The sequence below is a fragment of the Bos javanicus genome, chromosome 10 (assembly GCF_032452875.1).
Source record: "Bos javanicus breed banteng chromosome 10, ARS-OSU_banteng_1.0, whole genome shotgun sequence".
Taxonomy (NCBI): domain Eukaryota; kingdom Metazoa; phylum Chordata; class Mammalia; order Artiodactyla; family Bovidae; genus Bos; species Bos javanicus.
In genome coordinates, this window is record NC_083877.1 from 29,168,888 (window position 1) to 29,195,112 (window position 26,225).

A 26,225-nucleotide genomic window follows, 5' to 3' on the forward strand; every position below is an offset into this window, starting at 1 on the left:
AAATTTGGAAAATGCTATTATATAGAGTTAAGTTTCTTTGCTAAAGGACATCTCAAGTTCTTTAGTATGCTAACATGAGTCATGGCTCTGGGGATAAAAGCTACATGCTTACTTGACCACAAAGTCCTTTTATTGTAGGACAGGTATCGCCATCTCAAAAATGTCAGGCAGAGACCATGGAGTCTCGTCATTAAGAGCACACCTGCCTGTGTGTGACTGCCTGGGTTCAATTCCTGGCTTTATCATTTACTGATCTTAAGCCATTCACTGAAAATCTTTGCACTTCAGTTTTCTCATCTAAAATGAGAACCCTAATGATACCTACCTATAGAGTTATTTTGAAAACCGAACAGGGTTAAGAACCATGCCTGTCACATAGTTGACTATTATCACCCTAACATAGTTCAAAGAAGAGCTAGCTTAATACTCTCATTCTGGAGATAGGAAAGTGAGTTCCTAGTGTACTCATGTGGGTGTCACTCATTCAACACACTGACCAAAGGCCAGCTATCCCCAGAAATGAAGATGAACTGGATGCAGTTCCTGCCCTCGAAGAATACACACAAGTGACTCAGTTCAGGTGATACCTTTTGCAAGTAAAGCCAACTTGTAAGTCAGGAGTCCAGGACTCCTGACTTCTGTCCTGCAGCTCATCCTCTGATTCTGTTCTGAAAGAGAATGATCTATATAGCCTGATTAGTAAGCAGGAATAGGGAGCACTGAGTACAACTAATAGACTTATTTTTTATATGCCTTGGATATGAGGGCATATATTTTAATTCATTCTGAGTGTGATGCAGAAAGAATACTTAAGATAAGCACTTTTGGAGGGAAGCAACCCCTAAAAATATAACCTAGGAAGGGAAGTAAGAGGTGCTATGCAGTGGCCCACATAGGAGTCCCCAGAAATGGCTGGCTTGATGCATTGTCACCACTGTGTCACTCATGGACTTCTCTGCTTTGCTCTAGGCATCTCCTCTGAGGCCTTTGCCCAGGACAGCTTCAGTGAGCAGACAGCAGCGAAAGACCTTCCCAGCAAAGATGGAGGTGCATGGGTCCTGGCTTACAGAGCAGGGCCAGCCTGTCCATTTCTGCTCCACGAGGAAAGAGAGAAACCCAACAGAAATGAATTGCACTTGGATCTCCATGTGAGTAGAAACCTTTGTGTTTGGGCTATGACTCTTTGTATGTAATAGAGACTCATTTACTATGCATTTAACATAAAGTGTGTCTGCGAGGCTGCTAAAGCTGTCTTTTGTGTGAGGGTCATTGTCTAAAAATCAGTCAGCTGCAGAAAACAGATATACGTTGCTGATTTGAAATTTGTGCACTAGAAAGTGACTGTGTTTACACAGTCATGGAAATATCTGAGCATTTACAGAGTATTCTGCTAATATCACTTTGTGGCCTAAACCTCATTGTGGGAGACGCCATTTGTCACTCCTAATATTTTTCTAAAAATTTGAGAACATACAGTAACTGACTGATATGATCTGGATCCTCCAGTGAAATTCAAATAGCCTGTCTTCCACATTCCTGCACCTTCCTTTCTCTGCAGCCACTCAAGTAACAGGTGAACAGTTTGGCAGGAAATCTGCCAAATGCAGGATGACCCGTTGAAAAAACAGCCTTCTCTTTCCCATTCTTTTACGGATTCAGTGACACAGAAGCACTGACTGACCTATACAAAGCAGAGGGCTGGGTTTTACCTACTTGCACATTGTAGACTGTCACAATTGTCCCCGCCCCCCTTCACTTCCCCATTTTCTGTCAGAGACGGGAGTAAGCATTAGGAATCCAAGAGAGGCTTCCTCACCGCACCCTCCCCACCACCCCTGCCATTAACTTTAAAACTTACTGACAATTTTGTGTTCCTGATTTCATTTAACACCTTCCAATTCATTACTTTCAAGCCTGGAAGTATGTTTTTGATGAGTTGTGGCCTGTAATATTCTCAGGGTGCCAATTTTCTCAGGCATCCAAGAGCACAAAAATCTTGTACTTTTCATAATCATAAGACCACAGTCATCGTATGTCATTTTAGAAAAACATTGTACATCTCAGTTATTGTAAAAGGAGGTGTGGAATGAAGCTGAGAGATGTAAAAACTACAAGCCTTCATGAGATGAACTGGAAATTTGTAGTTTTTTTTAACCTCAGTTCAGTTCTGTCGCTCAGTCGTGTCTGACTCTTTGCGACCCCATGGACTGCAGCATGCCAGGCTTCCCTGTCCATCAACAACTTACTCACACTCACATGAGCTTACTCAAACTCATGTCCATTGAGTCAGTGATACCATCCAAACATCTCATCCTCTGTTGTCCCCTTCTCCTCCCGCCTTCAGTCTTTCCCAGCATCAGGGTCTTTTCAAATGAGTCAGTTCTTCACATCAGGTGGCCAAAGTATTGGAGTTTCAGCTTTAGCATCAATCCTTCCAATGAATGTTCAGGACTGATTTCCTTCAGGGTGGACTGGTTGGATCTCCTTGCAGTCCAAGGAACTAACTCTCAAGAGTTTTCTCCAACACCACAGTTCAAAAGCATCAATTCTTCGGCACTCGGCTTTCTTTATAGTTCAACTGTCACATCCATACATGGCTACTGGAAAAACCATAGCTTTGACTAGACAGACCTTTGTCAGCAAGGTAATGTCTCTGCTTTTTAATATGCTATCTAGGTTGGTCATAACTTTTCTTCCAAGGAGCAAGCATCTTTTAATTTCATGGCTTCAGTTACCATCTGCAGTGATTTGGGAACCCCCAAAAATAAAGTCTCTCACTGTTTCCATTGTTTCCCCATATATTTGCCATGAAGTGAAGGGACCAGATGCCATGATCTTCGTTTTCTGAATGTTGAGTTTTAAGCCAATTTTTTTTCACTCTCCTCACTCACTTTCATCAAGAGGCTTTTTAGTTCCTCTTCACTTTCTGCCATACGGGTGGTGTCATCTGCATATCTGAGGTTATTGATATTTCTTCTGACAGTTTTGATTCCAGCCTGTGCTTCCTCCAGCCCAGCATTTCTCATGATGTACTCTGCATATAAGTTAAATAAGCAGGGTGACAATATATAGCCTTGACATACTCCTTTTCCTATTTGGAACCAGTCTGTTGTTCCATGTCCAGTTCTAACTGTTGCTTCTTGACCTGCATACATATTTCTCAGGAGGCAGGTCAGGTGGTCTGGTATTCCCATCTCTTTCAGAATTTTCCAGTTTGTTGTGATCCACACAGTCAAAGCCTTTTGACTTTTTTTTTTTAAACTTAACAATATTGTATTGGTTTTGCCAAATATCAAAATGAATCCACCACAGGTATACACGTGTTCCCCATCCTGAACCGTCCTCCCTCCTCCCTCCCAGTACTGGCTCTAAAAAGCAGTTGTGTTATCTTGAGATTCACTCAAAGTAAGAAGTGTAACAGCGACATCTGCTGGTCAGGCTGAGTTGAGCTTGCTGCAGCAGGATGTCTGGCATGTCACAGTGCCGAAATGAACTTGAAAGTCTTTCTTTTTCTTCTGTGTTTTAAAAAAATTCTGGGTTTATGTGTTTTTTAACCCATTGGCTAAACTATATATTCCTGGTTTTCCTTTTCCCTGTAAATTAAATTATTTCCTAATTTTACTTTATTTCAATTATAGAAATCATATACAATCCTTTTAGAAAATTTGAAATATGTAGTCAAATTGAAAGAAATTAAAAAAAATAATTCATAACCTCAGCAACCAAAGACAACAACTGTAAAAATTTGATAAATTATCTTTGTATTTTTCACTATGTATGACTTATTTTCAGTGAGGTATTATTTTTAACTTGTAAGCATAGATTTTATAACTTTTTTTTTTCTCTTTACTTATTACTCTTACATTGCTTGTTCATGGTTTTACAATTCCTCTGGATGTATCTTAAGTGAATGTGTAGTATTCTTCAATATTGTGTCCTAAAATTTATTTAATAATTTCTCTATTATTGGAGTTAGAGTTGGTTTTTTTAAAATTTGAAATAGTACTTCAACTTGGACACAAATAGCACTACTACATATATAATTTTTCATATACCCCTCCCTGCCAATATTAGGATAAACTTTGGTTTATTATCTATAAGTATTTTTAGGCTTTTGAAACATATCATCACATAAACAAGGCCTATATCTTGAACTAACCTTTAATGGGGTATACGTGTTTGTGTATGTATATATATGGATACACATGGTTATACATATTATACTATAAATATGTTCATATATCATATATAAATAGCATGTATTTTTATATAAAATTTATATAAACACAATAAAATATATAAATATTTACATGCTTCTTAGTTTTTTTAATTATAATTTTTAAACATGGGGATAGTTTCTTTAGATTATTTTCTGCATTAGCAGTTTTTACACCTTGGGCCATAAGTCTCCCCAGCTCCAATCCTCCCCCTTCCTTAGATGCTACAATTTGATTCCTATGTTTTGAATATTGTTATTCTAAGTAAGATGTCCATTCAGGAGGAGGGTTCTACTGATTTAGTAAAAGTTTGCCTCTTGTTACTGATTTCCAGCTCGCACTAGTGGTAAAGGACCCACCTGCCAGTTCAGGAGACATAAGAGACATGGGTTCCATCCCTGGGTCAAGAAGATCCCTGGAGGAGGGCATGGCAACCCACTTTAGTATTCTTGCCTGGAGAATCCTATTGACAGACGAGCCAGGTGGGCGGGCTACAGTCCATAGGATCGCAAAAAGTCCCACTGAAGTGACTTAGCATCCACGCATACACGCACTGATCACCATAGCAGCTCAGAAGGACTTCTTTCCTCTGGGGGTTGTGAACACTAAGGTCAGGGAGAAGGGTGTTGCTGCATGATATTTTGATCAGTCTTAAATGTTGCAGGACTGTTCTGTTTTCAGTTTTGAATCTGATTTGCAGTGTCACCATCAGGAAGTTACTTTAATCAGGCTTTTTCAGTGGAGATGTAGCTTTTCATTAGTATGTAGGGGTGATAGCTATAACATTTACTAATTGGTGGAAATTTGGCATCCACAAATCAGAATGACCCCAGGCATTCAGGCTGGGACTGCTATTAAGGCCCTTATTTAGCTGCAGATTAATTTTTTTTTTTTTTAAGTCAAGAGCCAGAGAGGAAATATTTCAGGCTTTGGGGACCATACAGTCTCTATTGCAACCACTCTGTTGACAAAAGTAACCATAAAGAATACATACATAGTAAGTGTGCCTGTGTTCCAGTAAAAGTCTGTAGACACTGAAATTTGCATTTCATATAATTTTCACCTATTGAAAACATTGTTCATCTTTGATTTTTTTCCTCCACCATTAAAAAATGTAAGGATCACTCTTAAAGAAGTTATTCAAAAACAAGCAGTGGGTCAGATCTGGGCCCCTCTGCTTTGGACCAGGAAATGGAAATCTCATTTACTTCACCTCTACTGCTGACTCAACCACTGACTAGCTATGGGACTCTGGGCACAGCCTTAAGTTCCATGGGCCCCTGTGTCTTTATCAAATGTATGCTGACAGAATGGGACGAACAGGAACAGATAAAACAAAGTTCCTTTTTGTTACAATGTTAAATTTCCTGATTCTGTTAAAGGGGTATAAACCAACCTAAGCAATGTTAGAGGGTAGATTGTGATGTATAGAGAGTGGAAATTATTTAAAAGAAATGTAAAGAAAGAAATGGCGATTATTTAAATGGAAGACATCTTAATATTCTCAATGTGAATTATTGTTTTAAAATGAGGAACAATGTCACCACTCCGATGGTGAGACCAAAATTTATAGTCTCCTAACTCTGAAGGCTCATACCACTTGTTTCTCCAATGCTATCCTTTCTTCCCCTCCCATTTTACTGAGGTATAATTAACATGTAATATTGTATAAGTTTCAAGTGTTCAGATGTTTAACATAGTGATTTGATATACATACGTATTGTAAAATGATCACCACGATAATTTAACATCACCTCGTTAGTTTCAATTATTTTTCTTACAGTGAGAGCTTTCAAAATCTACTCTCTAGGCAACTTTCAAATACACAATAGAGCATTGTTAGCTATAGCTACCATCCTGTACTCACATCCCCAGGACTTAAGAATCTTACACTGGGAGTCTGTACCTTTTGATCACCTCACCCATTTTCCTCTGTCTTCATCTGGCAACCACCGATCTGTTTTCTGTTTCTATGAGTTTGGTTATTTTTAGCTTCCACCTATAAATGAGAGCATACAGTGTTCATCTTTCTGTGTCTGACTTACTCCATCAGCACAGTGTTCTCAGGGTCCATCCATGTTGTTGCCTGGCACATTCATCACGTAGTTACTGAACTGTGAGAGGGTGCAAGGGTTCCCTGGGAGAATGGCAGGAGGTGGAGCTGGTAGAGGGTACATACCAGGGAGGTTCTGAGCAGCATCTTTTACCAACCAGTATATATTTCAGTGTTTAAGTGACCAGTGCTGCCAACATGGTGCCTCTTGGCTGCATGTCAGGCAGACTGTTACGTAGAGAGGTTCTGTTTGGTTGATCATCTTGCTGTAGCAAACCATGTAGACCATTCTGGGTGATCTAGAAGGTTCTCAGAAGAACCCGTTGCTCAGTCAGTTCCACTTTTAGGTCATGAAGTTGCTGACTTAAGTATTACATAGGATATACTCATAGTGAAAAATTATTTATTGTTTGTCTGAAATTAAAATTTAACTGGTTGTCCTGTATTTTATTTACTAAATCTGGCAACTCTAGGTATCAATTTGGGAGCACCATCCAAATAAACCAAATGTGTGAATTGCCTTAAGGTAGTATCTATGCGTGATAAATCCTCAGTCGCCCAAGAGTGCCCGTTTAGAGCATGAACATTACCCAGTTAGTCTTAAAGGGCAGTTTCTTAAATTCCACTATAGGACACTATCATTAGCTATGCTTCTCATTTTCTAGTGCGCTTTGAGCCAGACATGTCAAGGCAACTGAATCTGAACAGACTAAAGAGCAAATGGAGTCTAACTTCTTACTACATGTGCAGTTTCTTAAAGATTCCATTTGAGATGACTTTTCACCATGGAGGATACTGTGTAAAATGTCTGTAAACACGGGATATGGGCAGGGTGGAAAAAAGATGCTGATAGAGGTGTGGCCTGAGATGGGCTGCAAGGTACGAAAAGCAGAAAAGGTAAACAGTCCTCGAGATTCTGTATTGGTGGCATGAATACTGAAAGTAGGGTTTCGCATGCAGTTTTTAAAACACAGACCTTGCACTCTTCTTGGAGATACTGGTTTCCAAGGACCATCTCAGTCACCCCACCTGTGGGGCCTGGAGTTCTCCTTGCTGAACTGGGTTCATTTTCTCGGGAGGACACAGCATCGGGTTCCAGGTAGTTACATCTGATGAACAGAAGGATATAATTACCAAGTCCACACCCAACCTTAAGTGTCTACACCACTGACAAAACTGCCATGTATTGATCACTGGCTCAGTGCCAGTCACCACCCTTTGTACCTATTGTACAAGTTAGGAGAGAGGTTCAGTAAAGCCAGGTGCAAGGATTTGAACCCAAGTCTGTCTGAGTATGGACCCAGGTGCTTAAATGGTAAGCCTCTCTACCTCTCTATTAGTTGGATGCTTTGTTTGTTTGTTTCTGTTTTGTTTCTAATTGAAGAACCAAATTCATTGTATAGATATGAGTTAGCCCCCATAACCAGTGAGAAGGCTTGAGAATTAAAACCACAGCCAAAATCACCCCACAGAACTCAGTCCAGTGACGATTCTGTAACATATCCTCACATGGAGCACTGGATGCCGTAGACCTTTGGTCTTTACAGCTAATGGGGGAACACTGGTGGGAACATGAGCAGATTTCAGTCCCTCCACATTCCTTCACTCCTAAAAGACAAACTCCATGGCCATCAATTAGCTTCAACCACAAAGAATGAATGCAGAGGGCTCTCTGATATGCTGTCTTTGCAGTACATGGGCTTCCCTGGTGGCTCAAGCAGTAAAGAATCTGCCTGCAGTGCAGGTGATGCAGGAGACATGGATTCGATCCCTGGGTTGGGAAGATCCCCTGGAGGAGGGCCTGACAACTCACTCCAGTATTCTTGCTTGGAGAACCCCTCAGACAGAGGAGTCTGGTGGGCTATATAGTCCATAGGGTTGTAAGAGTCAGACACAACTGAAGTGATGAGCATGCACGCACGCAGCACATGGAAAGGACCACATCTTGGTCTCATCTTTCATGGAAGCCAATGAGAGCCTACTGTGTAAAGCTAAAGGCCACAGGTGGACTTCCCCAAACCATTAGCATGTTCATGACAATGGGGCTTACATTTGCAAGTGAAGTGAATTCAGAATTAGCCAACTAGTTTGTTTTCTGGACGAGTGTGTTTATTCACATGTGTGTGTACGTATGTGTGAGTGTGTGAGAGAGATTGTGTATCTGTGGGCTGTATGATAAATGATCAAGAAATGATTCAGGCAAAAAGGATAGTTGGAAGGGATGAATTATTGATGGAACTGGAAAATTACGCTTGCTTCTTATAAACTCCTCAGCACTTTAAGTCATGACAAAGCAGTTGAAAAAAAGTTATCTGGTTTTATTCCTAAAGCCCATGAAATTTAATCAGTTATCTCTTTCAAATTAGTTGCAACTGGTGTGTAAAGCTGGTATACATTTAAATAGAAACCCTAGTTTATGCCAGTCATAGAGCTCAGTTCTTAGGCCATTTCTCACACTTCCCTTGACATGTACTTGTCTGCTCTATAAATGGCAAGATCACAACAAACCTAGTAACATCCCAGATTTCTTTATAAAACAAAAAGAGTAAGTTTGACTTAACCATTGGACACCTTAGTGGTTAATGGAATTGTGAAATTCACTTTTTTTTTAAAATCTTGATAACACTTGTACTCATTTCCTCTGTTCTGACATGAAACAGAATAGCTGTTCTTATAAAACTGGAGTCTTAAAGTCTTGAAGTGTCTACATAGACACACTTATACTCTCAGACCCTGAAAGACCACAGATTAGAACTGAATTTTATAAAATTGGTGAGAAATGTGTAGATGAATTTTATTTAAATGATTAGAATGTTGCTCTGAAATATTTCATTTAGCTTCTCTAAAATTCACATGATTGCTTTTTTGTTCCCTTAGAATGGGTTCTATTTTTTTAAGCCTCCCTTTTCTGCCCCCAAAACTGCAGTTTTGTGTGCATTGCTTAGACTATGAGCTTCACACTATTTCTGTAAAGCTGGTCTCTCTACATGTATCATTTATGTTCCATGTGTGAATTTCGGAAAAGTATTTTCTGTCTTTTCTAAGACAGAAATGGGAATTTGTGGTTAAAAAATTACATCCAATATGACCCATTTAGAATTTGAAACACAGAAGCCTTTGCCTAGAGAATGTTTGAGAGTACTCCTATGCTAACATAAGGCTCCAGTTTTTATGACCCGATTATTTTTGTCTTGCCTTTTGATTTTTACATGTTTTAATTAAGCCATCTTAATATATGATTATTATTGCTTCTGAATTTCATTAAGAACTGCAGCACTATAACTGTCCTGAGTATGAGCATTATAAATGTCCCTTTCGAGCTACAGGAAGTAAGTGACCGTGATTCTAGGAACTGTTGTAACATTTTTCCAGAATATTTCATGATAATTCTTAGAGTGCTGAAAATGACAGTAGCACTATATATACTTGTTTGGTTTAAGTCCCAAATTAAAACAGTGTACAAAATGGAGGCAACAGTGACTATATTTCAGAATTATGGAACTATGATTCTTTTTTCCACTTTATTGATCTCTGTAGCTGTACATGTTCCACAGTAATAATGGTCACTATTTATTGAGCGGCTGTGATGAACTGAGCAAGCACTGGGTTAGGGATATTAACACATTTAATTCTTAGAACAATCCGAGGAGTTAAATATTTTCCCCATTGTATGTATGTAAATACTGATTCATAGAGCTAAAGAACTTGCCTAAGTGTCACGTTTGTGTGTAACTAGTAAGATCCTGTGTTGAACCCAAAGGTGTTTCACTTCAAAGCCATGGCTATGCTCCCCTCTTTTTTCCTTTGTCCTCTCTTAACTGTGGTTAAGAATAGGATCACAGTTGTGAAGATCCCCTGGAGAAGAAAATGGCTATCCAATCCAGTATTCTCTCCTGGGGAAATCCATGGACAGAGGAGTCTGGTGGGCTATACAGTCCATGAGGTTGCAAAGAGTTGGACAGGACTGAGCAACTAGCGCTTTCCCTTTTGTGACAACGCTTAGCTTACTTTCTCCTTTGTAATTTTAATGCCTTTATATCGGCTTCCATATTTTTCTTTAAAAATGACTAAGTGATGTGAGTATTAATGTCAAGGAATCAGTAATGATTCTGTGTCCTTTCTGCTCTCTGCCAGCTCTTTCTAACTGCAGTGGCCATTGGGTCTGGTAATCAGGTGATCATCTATAATATTTGCCCCCATTCTGATGTTTCAGTGTGAAAGAGAACTACTACAAAATTCTATTGTTCTTTGATTTACTGTAATGAAAAGAAGGTACATTTAGAATCAGGCTGATCCAGTACAGATCCTGACTCTGCTGCTCACTGGTTGTGTAATCTTAGAAGTGTCCTAATTTTTTTGAACCTCAGTGTTAACATCAAAAGCAGTAACCAAACAGTAGTCACTAGCCACCTATGGCTATTAATTAACATGAAATAAAATTTAAAATGTAGTTCCTCAGTTACATTAGGAACATTTTAACTGCTCAAAGACCACCTATGGCTAGTGTCTGCTGCATTGCATGACACGGATATAGGGGTTTCCATCATTACAGAAACTTGCAATGAACAGCACTAATAAAATGGGGTCACTAACACCTTTCTCCTAGAGTTACTGGGAGGATTAAGGTATTAGAAAGCTTGCATAAGGAACCTAACACGGTGCCTACTTGGAACAATGACACCTTAAAATAATGCATGTCCCTAATGCATCTTTGTTATCTACCTTTGTTTTGTTTTGGGCAAATCCTCATCGTCCCTAATTTTTCTTTTGTCTCCTTTAAAATTTAAAAATATTTTAAATTGATAACTAGATCTTTGGTGTTGGAACAAGTATTCTCAAGATAACTTTTACACCTTAAAAACTAAGGAAGGACAAAAAGATACCTTGTTATGGCTGTCTAGCTTCATACCCAGGAAGAAGGAGAATAAAAGCTTCAGGAGATGCATATGGTTTGTTAGAGTCCAGATCTGTATCTATAACTTGTATCATGAACAACTTTAGCCACAGTGAAATGCTTTCTCCATGGACCCCCTGCCTTCTGTAGTGGTTATTTCTGCGGGACAAAACTATTAGTCATTTGGGGAAAATACAGAACTCTTCAAAAACCTGTCCCAGGAAATTCTATACCTTAAAGAATGCTTCTTTTTCCCTTCCTCTCCAGCTTCACAAGTAAGTCACAGCCTTTCTTTTTCCTTACAGTATTTTGTCATGGACATTGAATCCATTTCCAAAGAGTCTTTGATACTGCTTATTGGAATCAATCTTAGAAATATCTGACAGTAAGACCCTAAGTGGGCTTCCTAGGTGGCTCAGTGGGTAGAGAATCCACCTACAATGCCAGAGATGCGGGTTCAATTCCTGTGTCGGGAAGATCCCCTGGAAGAGGGCTTGGCAACCCACTCCAGTATTCTTGCCTGGAGAATCCTATAGCCAGAGAAGCCTGGCAGGCTACGGTCCACAAGACCACAAAGAGCATGCACACACACATACACACACAAGACCCTAAGCAGTAATGCAATAACTATTTCAAACTTGATTTTTGTGTTTGTAAGAGTAAGGACATTTTCAGTGAACTCGGTACACCTTTGAAGTATAATGAGTTGGCCTAAAAACAACAACAAAAAAATGGTCCTTGCTCTGCTGTTGACACTTTGGGCGGTCTCCCAGGCCAGTCACTCTCTGGGAACACCCTTCCCTAAAGGGAGGGAAGTCTCAGTGCTAAGGGAACACACAGCATCAGCATGTGTCAACAGACTCTTAAGCAAAGGATCTTCTGGAAAAAATCCAAATTCATAGATTTTTTCCCCCCCCTGAAATTACTGAGCTGACTTAAAAATCACCGTGGAACAGAGGAAAAGTATTATAATAAAAACAGGTGAACTTTGTCACCGTCTATAGTAGCCACCTGGGAACATTTCAAGCTAATTGTTCTCTTCAGATGGAAAAAAAACAATCCAGAGAGCACTGGCCCCGAAACACCCAGAGGGACCCCTTGAAAGAATTTTCTTTGGAGCTCAACTCACTCGTGGCTCAGATGTGGTATGGGGAGGTGTGGTATTTAGTAGGCCTATCTATAAGGAGGGCTTCCCTGGTGGCTCGGTGGTAAAGAACCCACCTGCCAAAGCAGGAGAAGATCCCAGGGTTAGGAAGCTCCCCTAGAGGAGGGCATGGCAACCCTCCCCAGTATTCTTGCCAGGAGAATCCCCATGGATAGCGGAGCCTGGCGGGCTACAGCCCATGGAGTCACAGAGAGTCGGACATGCCTTAGCGACTGAACAACAATAACAACAGTCTATAGGGAATAATCTTTTTCAGACCAAATGGCTCCTTTGTCCGGGAGCATAGGTAAGAGCGAGCTGGGCGGGCCAGTTTCCTGCTTGGGCCTTCATTTCATGGGTAAATAATTGCTTCATATTGACAAGGTTAAAAGACATTGTTAGATATTAGTTGATGCCCCTAAGAAAGCTGTTCCTGTGATATGTTCTGAAAACATATCACATCCATATGGGACTTATTTTGTATCAGGCACTGATGGAATGCGAAACACATATTCATTTATTTAATCCTTCTAATAACCCACACAGAAAGAGCCTTTTTTATTCCAAGCTTTTAGGAGAGGAAGCTGAGACACAGATTGCTTATATAACTTGCCCAAGGTCAAGTTTCTTGCAGGAATAGGGTAGAATGTGAGCCCAGAACCCAAGGCCAGGTTCTTAACTCTTCTACAGCTTCACGAGTATGCCTTGGCCTCTCCTCTTCCTTTTCAGAGGAGAAGGGAATGTTTGTTACCAACATTCAACCCACTTCCACAGAAACTTTGAATACAGCTCAGTGGAACCAGTCTTAGAAACATTTAGCACCAAGACAGCTCGACGGAAGAAGGCCTTAATCCCTGAGTCCAGTTGTTGCTGTCAGCAGATGCAGCCTGTTTTGTTTTCAATCAGTGAAAACAGCTGCTAGCTTTTCTGAGGCTGAGTTAGAGGGGCTGTTTGAAGCACTGCAGTAGATAGCAGGGGGATTTCGCATAGTGAAGCCTGGCAGAGCACTGCCTGACATGGAAGGAGAAGCCTGGGGAGGCCTCCAGTTCTGGCCTCAGTTTGGCCTCATAACTCCATTTTCAAGACGTGGAAAATGAACTTAAAGAAGATGCTGTATCCTATGGTTGTACTTGAGCTTCGTGAACTGGTACAGTTAGCTAGCTTCTCTTGACTCCAAATGTCTCCATCTTTAAAACATGAACGTTGAGCTGATTGACTTCTAGTCCTTCTGAAATCCTCTTAAGCCTCCCAACCATTTGATTCTACCCATCTTCTTCCATTATCTTATACTTCTTTCATCTGACGCCTCATTCATTTAACAAATGTCTTTTTGAGTACTTGTATGGCGTTATTTCCTCAGAGCTCATTTAGTTAAGTGTCACTTATTTAAAACATGCTTCTTGAACCTCCAAAACCCCATTACCTCACTTATATCTTTCTTCATAGTCTGCTTATTTACTTTTCCCAGTCCATTGCTCTAAACACTTTTCTTCCACAGAAATAGTTTCTACAATCTTACATACTCTTACCAATTTTAACTTCTACTTTTCTTTAGCAGTCATTCCAGGAACCTAGTTGAATCCCTAGAAGCTGGAAGCAGTCATGAAAAATCAGGCCCAGAACTTGGAGCATATTGGATAAGAAGAAACATGAGAAATTTAGCCTAATACCATGAAATTAATCTCACTTTTCCCTTGCCTTTCTGGGAGAGTGCTCGGAGAGGGTTTTATGAGAATATGTGTGGGAAGGAATTCTCTAAGCTGAGTGACATGGGAGAGTGCTGCAAAGCGTGTGTGAGGTGGGGCGCGAGGGGCTTTAGGAAGTTTTTGCTTTAGACAATATGCCATTTCTGCAAATTGATTTTGAAAATTTTTTAATGCTCATTCCTTTAGTTGTTATGAGAATCAAGAAGCTAGGTTCTACTACTTCCAGGAAATGATAGCCCTTCTTTTTTGTTTATTACCTTTTTTTAGGCTTATCTCACCAGGTTTTGTTTATTGGAACGATGTTTATTGGAATGTTTATTGACATGAGGTTCAGTTAACTCCAGCCTCAATCTGAGAAGATGGTGAGATGGGAGGAACGTGGAGAATTCATTAGTAGTAAATTCTCCACATAAATTCTGTATTCAGTTTTCACAAGCTGGGTACCAAATAGTTACAAAGAGCAACATGTGAGTTATCCTACCTATTATTGATCATGCCTATTTCAACTAGTTGTCCAAAGTAGATAATTTTTAATCTGGCCTTTTGCACAGGTAGCTATTATTAAGTATCTTGAGGTTAGAATAAAAGAGAATCAGGTGAGGTTGTAAAGGAGAAAGTCTTGGCTGTTAACTTGGCTGTTTTTGCGTAGTAGGTACTTTAAAAGCATGTATCATCAGATCAGATCAGTTGCTCAGTCGTGTCCGACTCTTTGCGACCCCATGAATCGCAGCACGCCAGGCCTCCCTGTCCATCACCAACTCCCAGAGTTCACCCAGACTCACCTCCATCGAGTCAGTGATGCCATCCAGCCATCTCATCCTCTGTCGTCCCCTTCTCGTCTTGCCCCCAATCCCTCCCAGCATCAGAGTCTTTTCCAATGAGTCAACTCTTCGCATGAGGTGGCCAAAGTACTGGAGTTTCAGCTTTAGCATCAGTCCTTCCAAAGAAATCCCAGGGCTGATCTCCTTCAGAATGGACTGGTTGGATCTCCTTGCAGTCCAAGGGACTCTCAAGAGTCTTCTCCAACACCACACTTCAAAAGCATCAATTCTTCTGCACTCAGCCTTCTTCACAGTCCAATTCTCACATCCATACATGACCACAGGAAAAACCATAGCCTTGACTAGACGAACCTTTGTTGGCAAAGTAATGTCTTGACTTTTGAATATGCTATCTAGGTTGGTCATAACTTTCCTTCCAAGGAGTAAGCGTCTTTTAATTTCATGGCTGCAATCACCATCTGCAGTGATTTTGGAGCCCAGAAAAATAGTCTGACACTGTTTCCACTGTTTCCCCATCTATTTCCCATGAAGTGATGGGACCAGATGCCATGATCTTCATTTTCTGAATGTTGAGCTTTAAGCCAACTTTTTCACTCTCCACTTTCACTTTCATAGAATAAGACAAAAATAATGTCCAAAAGAGGTGATTCTTTTTTCCTCTGAGAATGTTAGAGCATTAAATAGATGAATTTTTCAAGACCGCCCAACTAAGATCAGACTTGTAGGCTGCTTGTTTGAAAACTACTATGGTCTGAAACATTTTTCCATTCCCTAAATGACCAGATGTTGTAACATTTCTCATGGTCATGAGAATGAGTGTCCTGAAAGAGTCAATATTCAAAAATCTCTTTAAATTACCATGCTGCCCTTTCTTACTTATCTTCATATTTTTATGGTCATAACTTGCTTTCATTCAAAATTGTCTTAGGTCCACCTATTGCTAATTAAACTGAGTCTGGAGTATAAAGTACTAAGTTACAGTCCCTGAACAAGAATCACCTCTTTCTTGGCTGATTTCCCCTATTAAACTTCATGTTTCATCAAGGTGGAGGGCTGGAATTTCTTCATCTTTATGTCGTACAGAGTTGGTGCTTGACAATGATTGTTGGATGAATGCATCTTTGTGATAGTTCACTTTGCTAAATGAAGAATTGTATAGGTAAATGGAAAGCCTCTTGATAAATTTGAGTCCTAAGGATTATGTGTCTTGTCTGTGACCAGTAGACAAGCCAGCTAGGGAATTTTTGCTTGATTTTTTTCTAAGTAGCCCGTCTAGATTTCCCCTCTAAATTTACAAGGGAAAAGAATGGTCCCACTCATATTTTTTTTTCTTTTCATGAAGTCAGTCTTCGGTATCATTTCAGAGGGTAAGGTACAATACATGCCCTAGTGAGACCCCACCACCTAACCGGGCTGACACACCTGCACATTTTAAGATGTAGGTGGATGTGGAGTCCTATTATGGCAGGAAGCAGGGCTCAGGCTTTTAGAAGACTGACTGTGGATTCTGTGGCCTGATTGCCTTGATTCAAGTTCCAGTTCTTCTTGTGAATATGAGCAAGTTACATCATCTTTCCATGCCTCAGTTTCCAAACAGGAAAAAGAAAATAATACCAACCTCATAGTTAGATGTTGTTGATATTTTGTTGCTAAGTTGTTCCTATGTGACCCCATGCACTGTAACCTGCCAGGTTCCTCTGTACATAGGATTTCCCCTGCAAGAATACTGAAGTGGATTGCCATTTCCTTCTCAGAGGGATCTTCCCCACAAAGGGATCAGACCTGTGCCTCCTGCTTCGCAGGTGGATTCTTTACCACCAAGCCATCAGGGAAGCCCATAGTTAGATGTACTAATCAGTTAATACACATGGAGCAACTAGAACAGTGCTTGTAAACACCTAATAAATGTTATGTATTATTAGTATCATCCACTTATTAGCTGTGCGCCTTTGCTTGGTTGCATTCTCTTGGCCATGGTTGCTTCATTTTTAAAATGAACCTAAGAACACCTTATCTACCCTAAGCCGAGGGACTGGAATCAAATTGTCTCCCTGGGACCCAAGATTCCCACGACGTTGTATTCATGTCCGTGGGTATTGAGAAGGTGCTAGAACTTTGTATTTCCACTCCATGCTGTAGTGTAGAAGAGTCTTCTAGTTTATGTCCCATTTTGCCCCTATCTGCTGAAAGTGCTTAGCAACTTATTCTGGAAATGAGTAATTATGTCTGAGAAAATGGAGCTTTCTCGGTTAAAGAACAACAAATATGTGCCATATCTCTTCCCCTCACCCATATGTTGACTGGTCTACATGGTTCTTCAGAAGACTGATCTTATGATCTGATGTAATGATTCCTTTTTCTTTCTCTGTCCTGAAGAAGCAGAAGTATGATTTTATCAACAGGCATTTCCTTTAGATAGGAAGCTTGTTATGAGGCTTAAATGGCATGAGTGAATTTTCCTGAGTGTTGTGGTGGCCTTTTGATTAACCATGCCCTATTTAATAATCTCAAAATATGCTGGGATCAGGAGCAACCAGGAAAGTATCCATTTAGACACAAGGTCAAATCAGGGATGAGGAAGCACTATTTTAATTTTCCTATAAGAGTTGATGGGCTATAATCATATGTACGCTTTTTGTGTGAAGGTTTCTTTTGAACACATCGCACTGGAAATTTATTATTGTGATCAGAATTTCTCAGTGGAGAACACAATTCAAGTTAGCAGTGTGGAAGCCACAGCCATTCCCTGCTGCAGATAAAGCAAGACAGCTGTTTTGCTTATGGCTACAGCTTCTGTTTTGTAGAATAAATTTGTTTGCATTTAACGCTTGGGCTCAATCTTCTTGTAGCTTTATTCAGAGAGTCAGTGATTACTATTAACCTATGATGACTATTAAGCCAGTTTGGCTCTCTTGATCCAGCATAGTGCCTTATCCATTCCAGGTGCTTACTAAATGCCTGCTGACTCAATAGGATCTGGTAAACACTGAGACCTTCAGGTACAACAGGAAGCTGCCCCAAGAGGCAGGTATGCTGCTAGGAAACAGAGCTGCAATTTTCCTATGTCCTTCATTGCCAGGTTCCCAGCTTGTACAGCATTGGAAACTACACTGAGCTGATGTTTGGTGGTGGTTTTGTCTTTCCTGTTTTTGTTTTAGGCAAATGGGTCTGTGACAGAGCCCTGATAGAGACCTTTCAGATGTTTTTCCCTGTAGGGAAATGTGGCTTCTTGGGGATCTTTTTTATGAATTGCTTTGCCTAACAAGGCAGGTTGTGTGTTACTTTGTACCATGCTAGGTTTCAATTTGTTGGTTGGATGGCTGAAGCACAGAGGGGTGCCCTTTGGGCAGCAGGATTCCTAAGAAAGCTAGGAAGTCAGAGCTGCTGAACAGAAGCCCAAGGTTAGCCCAAGAGAGTGAAGGGTTATTCCTCCCTGACTGGGGCTGTTTACTCTACCACCCTGAGGCTGGTGGACAGTGGGCGTGGTGGGCGTACTTGCCTAAGTACCTGTTTGTAGAACACTGTGGCAGCAGGGCAGAGCTAAAACAGCAGTAATCTGAAACCAGTCTTGTTGGTTTTCCTTCCCTGGAAGCTAAAATCTGCATTCCAGATGAAACCTGCAGGGAAGCGGAAGAAAGCACTTAAAAAAAAGAAAGACAGAAAAAGCTTCAGGGGTAGTAAATTAACTGCTTTTTGGAGTCCTTGGCACTTTTGAGATGATCTGTTTCTTTCTTTACTTTTAAATATTTCTTTGCTTCGGGCTTTGTAAGTGGCTGTCAGTCTGTGTGCAGCGCTAGTTTTGGGGTGTTTTTTGTTTTTGTTTTTCTTTTTTTTTGCTTGGATGGCACAGGCTTCTGACCGTGATTTAGATGGCAAAAGAGAGCCCGCAAGACGTATTTCAGTCATTTTCTGCTGATTCACTTTTGAACTTCCTGGGCTGCTCTGGGAGTGGAGGGGCGGGGAGGTGGTTGAAGGCTGTCAGGAACAGCTTGCCCGATCAGCACTCTCTGGAGCTTCCCTTGCTCACCAATGAGGAAGTTGAAAGCCACCAGGAGAACCGCGGGCACTAGGGCGGAGCTCGTGGCAAATCCTGGGCTGGGATGAGTGGGGGCAGGCTGATTTTCCCTACGACAAAAAGCCTTTTGTCCCGGGGAATAAATACGGAAGTCCCAGAGGAGCAGCCTCCCAGTCCGTGTGTAGTAAGGTGCGCAGCCTCAGCTGCTTCTGGCCATAAAGCCCCGCCGACTTTTTACAGTTGCCCGGGGCGCCCCATCCCCGCGCAAACCGGAAGGAGGGCTCGGGAGGGACCAGGGCCGGGCCAAGTGTGCTTGCGCTGCGGCTGAGTCCACCGGCCGGTCCTGTGCTCTCCGTTCTGGAAGTTAAGAGCCGATGGAGTGCAGAAACTGAGAGAGCAGGGGAAGGTAGCAGAAGTGAGAACTGCCACCCAGGGCACTGCTGGGACATGGAGGAAGTTGGAAACGCTCTGAATGGCAGTGATGGCTCGAAACCAGAACAACCTGAAGCCGGACTTGACCCGGCGCTGTCGATCCTTACCAAGTTCTCTATGAAATCCCTCTTTGGGTTCACGAGTAAATTGGAATCTGTGAAACCCGAAGAGGAAGACGCGGTGCTGAAAGCCTTCCGTAATTTAGTGGTGGAGCCCAGTAGTGGATCGGATCTGCAGGAGGCAGAGGCTCAGGTTCCACTTGACCATGGAAATGATGGGAAGACAAAGGTGGAAACGCAGACGGAGTTGGAGGGAAGTCCTAGGGCAGGAACAGAGGCCAGGATTTCTCTCCCTGGACAAGAGTTGCTTCCACTCGCTGCTTTGAATATGAACAAAGACAATGTCATTTTGGTTCGAGGGACCCTGGTGAACACCACCATTGATTCTGATTCTGATGATGGAGGCCAGGAACCAGAAGAGGGAAGCAAGACCAATAGCCCCAGATCCACTGGTGTTGTTTTATCTGAGCCATCCGAGGAGCCCCAAGAAAAGCCAGGAGGTGGAAGGGAAAATACCGCCCCTGGTGACAGGGGTGATGCAGAGCTCAGTGGAGAAAGTCCTCAAAGAACTCTGCAGGAGATAAGCTGCAAGTTGGAACCCGACAAAGGTGGCCTTCAGACAGAGCACAGCCCCTGCCAGCGAGAAGCGGGAGAAAAAGGTTCCATGGCTCCAGCTGTGGTAGCAGACCAGGACTCAAGTGTTGGTGTCACCGAGAACACCTCTTCTAAAAAAGAAGTCCCTGGAGAGAAGTCCTTCCAGCTTCCAGCTTTTTTCAGTGGGCTTCGTGTGCTGAAGAAGGGAGCCACAACCGAGGGCGGGGAGACCATCACTGAAATTAAACCAAAGGATGGGGACCTGGCTTTGCTCAAGTTGACCCAGCCAGTCCAGCGGTCCCTAGCACAGGCAGGGCCTCCAGCCGTGAAGATGGGAGAGAAAACAAGCTATCCAAAGGCCACTCCCACTCTCCTGGAGCAGCTGTCTCAGCTGCTCAACATTGACGTCCCCAAAGCCGAACCGAAGCCAGAAGACCCTGAACAGCTCAAGGGGGAAGAGATGGGCTGTGGTGCACCTCAGGAGAGCCAGAGCAACCCTGGAGAAGCCCAAACCCAGGGAGGAGAGGTCAAGCCAAAGCCTCCAGAAACAGCCTTGGAGGCCTTTAAAGCCTTATTCATCCGTCCCCCCAAAAAGGGGACCACGGCTGACACCTCTGAGCTGGAAGCTCTCAAGCGCAAGATGAGGCATGAGAAGGAGTCCCTAAGAGCTGTGTTTGAGCGGTCAAGGTCAAGGCCTGCGGATGGCCCCTCAGATTCCAAAAGCGTACGTAGCAGTTGGGTTGTGTGATTTGTCATAAAGTGTTATGCGGCCATGTTTCTTTTCAGGTTTCCTGTCAAAGAGGGTCTTAGTTACCTACTCTTAGTGACCCTCCTGTAGGTGAAACATGGTATAATCAAGTGGTCCTTATAACGAGTCTGGAGTTGGACATTTTGGAGTTGGAGCATTTTCTTTCTTTCTTATATTTCTCTGGATTGTTGTAAGAAAGGTGTGCAGATCAAAAAGGGAAACTGTCACTCTGAGTTTAAGCATTAATAGTAAATGTGCTTATAAAAACCAGGCAGCATCCGAATCAATGCAATATGGAAATGTAGCCCAGACTTCCTTCCCATTTAATTAATTATACCTTTGTGAAAACTGTATTTTTCCTTTGAAAATTGGTCACTTGGCCAAATACATGTTTGTGATGAGATTAAAATGTTCTGTGTTGGTTATAAGATATCCTGATTGAGGACTGGGTTTAGAATGAGACCTGGGTTATAATTCTAACTCCACCAATTACTGGTTGGGTGACCTTGATCTTCTCTAAGCCTCAATCTCTTCATCAGCAAAATGATGAAAATAATTTTATATGGTAGTGTTGAAGAATAAATGAAGTTAGCACATGGTAACCATCTAATTTGTGAAAACTGTTACAGTTGTTTAAAAAAGTATTCAGGAAATTTGTAAGGACTAACAAGCACTTTGGAGAAGGCAATGGCACCCCACTCCAGTACTCTTGCCTGGAAAATCCCATGGACGGAGGAGCCTGGTAGGCTACAGTCCATGGGGTCGCTGGGAGTCGGACACGACTGAGCGACTTCACTTTCACTTTTCACTCTCATGCATTGGAGAAGGAAATGGCAACCCACTCCAGTGTTCTTGCCTGGAGAATCCCAGGGACGGGGGAGCCTGGTGGGCTGCACAGAGTCGGACACGACTGAAGCGACTTAGCAGCAGCAGCAACAGCAAGCACTTGTTCAGTGGATCTTAAAAGTTCATAAGGGCAGTGAGTAGAAGTTTTTGCTTAGTTTCACCTTGAATATAATTATCATTCCCTCATACATTTGATCAGTTAAAATGTTAATTTAAGGTCTTTAGAAAAATTAGCTTGGGTTGCAGTTAAAAACTAAATACAATATAGCATTCTTCTGGTTGTAAAATCAACCCCTGTAAAAATAGCTTGAAAGTGACAGCCATATCATTCTTTTTTTTTTTGTAGGAAAGAAAAAAAAAAAGAATTGATCAATGTGAATGTCTTAGAGAAGTGTTATCTTGACCTAGAACTAATCTTCATGGAAAGTGCAAAGCTGGTTTATAACTTTAACCCTGGAGTTGTTTGGGCAATATTTGTAAACATACCTATAAATGTACCAAATTATAGTATAAATGTACCAAGTTATAGTACATCTGTATCTTCAGCTCAGAGTGTATTTATGGCTTTTTAAAAGAGTTACATGCTGAAAATCACTTATTGAAGATTGTGTAATACTTGGCCTTAAGTTGTTTTGTTTTTCCACTCCAGCTGATCACTTTATGTTTCTGGAAAAGGATTGTATTGTAGTGAGTTGTTTCAGTTGCAGCAAGTGAGAGCAGTATGCAACTCAGGGTTTAGTTGGCTCTGGTCACATTTTATTGAACTTAAACTTTTCTCTGCCCACTTTTCCCACAGCCTGACCACAGCCCCACTGAGCAGGATGATAGGATTCCTGGCAGACTCCAGGCTGTCTGGCCACCACCGAAGACAAAGGACACAGAAGAAAAAGTGGGATTGAAGTACACTGAAGCAGGTGATGTGAAAAGAAGCCAGGTCTCAGAAATGAATCTCTTGCTGCGTTGGCTTTTAGTTCTAGCTCAGTAGACTCTGAGAATTGGAGTTTTTGTTTCATTATAAAATGCAATGCTCAAGGCTTTTCTTTTTGGTTTCGATGTTACATTGACCCCTGGCACACTTATCAGGAATGAATCTCTTAGAGATGAAAGGTGAATGCAGTGAAATGAATGAAGGGGGGCACTTGTGTAAAGGAGGAGAACCTTGGGGGAACTAATGGAGAAGGTAGATTACAGATTCTTCAGGAAGCGGGTGGTTGGCCCTCAGAGAGTGTGTGAGCCGACAGGGCTTCTGGCAGAGGCAGAGTGTGAGTCTCCAGAGCTGGAATACGATTTGTTCTTTGTCTTCAAGTAATGCTTTTGAGCCACAGGAACCTTGTGCAGAGTGAATGTACAGATACCATCAGTTACTCTTTCACTTTTGTTAAACAAAGCTTTATTTAATCATAGCCAATTTCGAAGCAAGCTAATTCCCTGGAAATCTTCCCCAGAGCTTTGCTTGAACGTATTTAAATAGAATGGGAATCTAGATATTTTTACTTTTTAAGTGAAAGGTTCACATGAAATTAAAAAAGAAAAGAATGGGAGGAGGTTATGTCTTAATTGTATATATGTGTGTTTTTATGTATCTGTGAGGAAACCTCTTTGTCTTCTTCCTGATATTTGAAGATTTCTTGCATAGGCTTCCATTTTGCTGATTGTCTTAGGTATCTGTATATATTACCAGTCTGTATGGCTATACAAAAGAAGTACTTCTTTCAGTTCTTATTGGTTGACTGGTTGACATAAGTGGATCAAAGTTTGGATGGTTTAGTAATCCATAGGCTTTTTGAAAGATGATAAAGTTACAATCAGTAAGTGATTTCACAAATGGATCTCAGTTCTAGCCTCCACTTACACAGTTGCAAACTTCTGACTACCTCCAAGACAATGACTTGATGACATTTTTTTCTGACCTACTTGACTTACAGAGTGAAAGCTATCATAGCCTTGGTGAAAATGTATATTACTATTTCGTTCTTCTTGCCTACATTTGATTTTTCCAAAATCAGAATGCTTATGACTGCAATACTGACCACCTACCAAGTTGTCTTTTCCATAATCTGGCACAGTTTGAACAGTCAAAAAGTCCTGAAGCTCCCTTTAGTGAAAAACCAGAATCCTGTGAGTTCTTATTCCTAGTGTATAATGGGGTGGCAGTCTTCCTTGTGATAATGAGCATTTGCTGAGTAGAGAAAGAAAGGTCCTAAATGACTTTTCAGTCTATGTCAAATCACATTTGGGGGCATTTATACTCTATAGAGATTCCCAAGTATTGCTTTCTCTCCTCTTCTGTTTCTAGAAGCTCAGAGGAGTCCTGTCATTACCTTGCTGTGTAATTACACCCAAAGTCAGTAGCTTTCCAAGCTCTCTCTCTCTTTTTGGTCATGAAATGTGTGTTCACAGAGCAATCTAAGGTCTGGGATTAGATGAGGGAAAAGGAGGGGGGAATCAATGAATAGTAACAGTCCTCTTGGGTGCATTCTGCTGGCACAAGGACAGCTTGCTACAGAGAGAAGACTGACTGTTGTCTGGAGAAAGCATCTCGGTCCCCAGCTGGTTCCCATGGGTGGCAGTCCTGTGGCTCACTTTCTGTGCTCCCAGGTCTGGTGCTTATTTTCTTATGAACCTTGTAGCAGTAATTACTCTGCTGATAACACTTTACGGAGTATTAAAGCAGATACTCTATGCCTGCAGGAAACTTCTTTTTACTTCATGACTCAATACCAACATATGGTTGCCTTGTCATTTATTGCTAATCTTGAGGAAGTTAACACTTTCCTTGTGATTTTAAGTTCTGAGAAATCTGGAGTCTTATAAGCACATAGTTTATAACTTAATACATTTTGTGGTATTTCCATTGGTTTCCCTGCCCTTAGGGAAGTAGGGAGCACAGAGATAGAAAAATTAGATCCAAAATATTTTAGGGTGTTCGAAGTGCTTTTAATTTTTCCTGGCATGTATAATTCATTTAGTGAAATGGGATAGCAGGAGTCTAGCATTCGTATTTCAAGTATGCTATTGACTCAAATGATAAAGAATCTGTCTGCAATGCAGGAGACTTGGGTTCCATCCCTGGGTTAGGAAGATCCCCTGGAGAAGGGAATGGTTATCCTCTCTAGTATTCTTGCTTGGAGAATCCCATGAACAGAGGAGCCTTATGGGCTACAGTTCATGGGGTCACGAAGAGTCAGACACAACTGAGCGTTTAAGCACACAGATGTAAGAGTTCTGTGCTGTCAGCATGGGAGCCCAGTCCTCTGCAGGGCTGGCCCAGAGGTGTTTTTTTTCATCTTGAATCTCTCACTGTCCTTGTGCTGCCCTTGGCTACTTTGGATGTGCCGCTGCTTGTGTTTCCCTCTGTTCAGAGTTCATCGTTCAGTGATGTCTTTTTGAGGGCTTAGGTGGTCATCTGATATAGTCAGATCACTTTTGTTCAAGGATAAAAAGAAAGAGCTGATCTAGGGGAAGCTATCCCTTTAAACTATGGCTTCTGGAGCCCTCGTAGCCATGTGAGAGAAGCTGACCACTGTTGCTGGTGCCAACTGTCAAGGGTGCACTCTTCTGCCACTGCCAAAGCCATCAGCATCATGTATAGCTGCTGACACGGCAACAAACTCACTCCCTTGGCAGCTAAAGCTTTTGGCTCCCACTGGAGCCTCTGCTGCCATTCTGATGATGCTGCATCCACCATCAAGGGCCCTTCCACTGCCAGTCTCTGAGCTCTCAGAGCCCAGGTGATGTGCCATTTGAGAGGGGCACTAGCGCTCACCAGAGCTGTCACTCAAGGGACTTGCGCAGGTTGGAGTTGACCTCTACCAGGGAGAGTCCCCTGTGTTCATTCACACAGTATTTGAATCGCTTTGCTCAAATGAGAAAGAATCCCTGTTCCCAAGCCCTGTACTGTCCTTTTATACATTATTAGCAATGCAGTTCTGCTTTGTGCTTGGGATGCCTCAAAGCTATTGTGAGTGAAAAGAGCATTCTCTCTCCCCTCCCCCCCATCCCCTCCCCCCAAGCATTCCTTGGAATTGGACTAGGGACTATAATCTAGGTGACAGCCCTCATGTTCACAGAATTGTCTTTCCTCCTCCTCCTGAGTACAGAAGTTTGCTCTCGAAACAAGCTAGTGGGATAGTCTGGCTTTTTTTAGGAGGAATTTTTCAGTGGGCTCATCACATTCTTAAATGGTTAAGTCAGGTTGAGTCCCTGCTGCTTTCCTGCACTGCAGACCAGAAACATCTGGGTGGAGAAAACTTGATTACCTTGTGAAGCCCAGGGCTAAGTAAAACCAAGTCACAACCAAGTGAAAAGGTATGAAACAATACAAGGGGAACCTAAACGAAAAAAAGTCAATGTCTACCTTTAAGTTTAATGCTGCAAAAGCTGTTTGTCTTATCAGAGATAGATCCCCAGGGATCTCTTCTGTTCCTCCTCTAACAGGCTGTCCTATCTGTGGTGAGGTTACTTAAGGGTTTGTAACAGGCCCAACGTCTTCTTAAAAAAAAAAAAAGATTGGACATAATAAAGATCTGGGTATCATAGAATAGTCAAATCATAGAGGTAACATGGGGTTAAACTTTTATCTCAAACTTGAAAGAATTTTATAGACCCTATTAGGCTACTTTTTTTTTTTTCCATTTTGCTTTGTGGAGAATAAATGCACTTAGCTATACTTATTTTGTCTTTGGATAATTCTGTATACTATTACTGTATCAGCCAGGGTCTTGTCAGGGATCAA

The 26,225-nt window shown here is 41.6% G+C and overlaps 1 protein-coding gene and 1 long non-coding RNA gene across 11 annotated transcripts in view; one reads left to right on the forward strand and one right to left on the reverse strand.

Annotated features, from left to right (window-relative positions):
- FMN1 (formin 1) overlaps positions 1-26,225 on the forward strand; it is a 502,692-nt gene that overhangs the window by 137,809 nt on the left and 338,658 nt on the right. For 8 of the 10 annotated variants that reach the window (XR_009739073.1, XR_009739072.1, XM_061430677.1 and 5 more), the window contains 2 exons: positions 970-1,148; positions 22,287-22,404. The exons of 1 other annotated variant lie outside the window; for it this stretch is intronic. Coding sequence is in view for 7 of the 9 variants with exons in the window: in XM_061430677.1 (XP_061286661.1) it covers positions 970-1,148; positions 22,287-22,404 (297 nt within the window). In the remaining 2 variants the exon portion in view is untranslated. Of the gene's footprint in view, positions 1-969; positions 1,149-18,886; positions 20,621-22,286; positions 22,405-26,225 lie in introns of those variants that run through there. One more of the 10 variants, XM_061430673.1, reaches the window with a different exon arrangement.
- LOC133256007 (uncharacterized) lies at positions 7,183-18,909 on the reverse strand. Its single transcript, XR_009739074.1, has 3 exons — positions 18,824-18,909; positions 18,304-18,413; positions 7,183-7,379 (listed from the first exon to the last, which is right to left on the reverse strand). It is a non-coding gene; the product is annotated as an uncharacterized LOC133256007 (long non-coding RNA).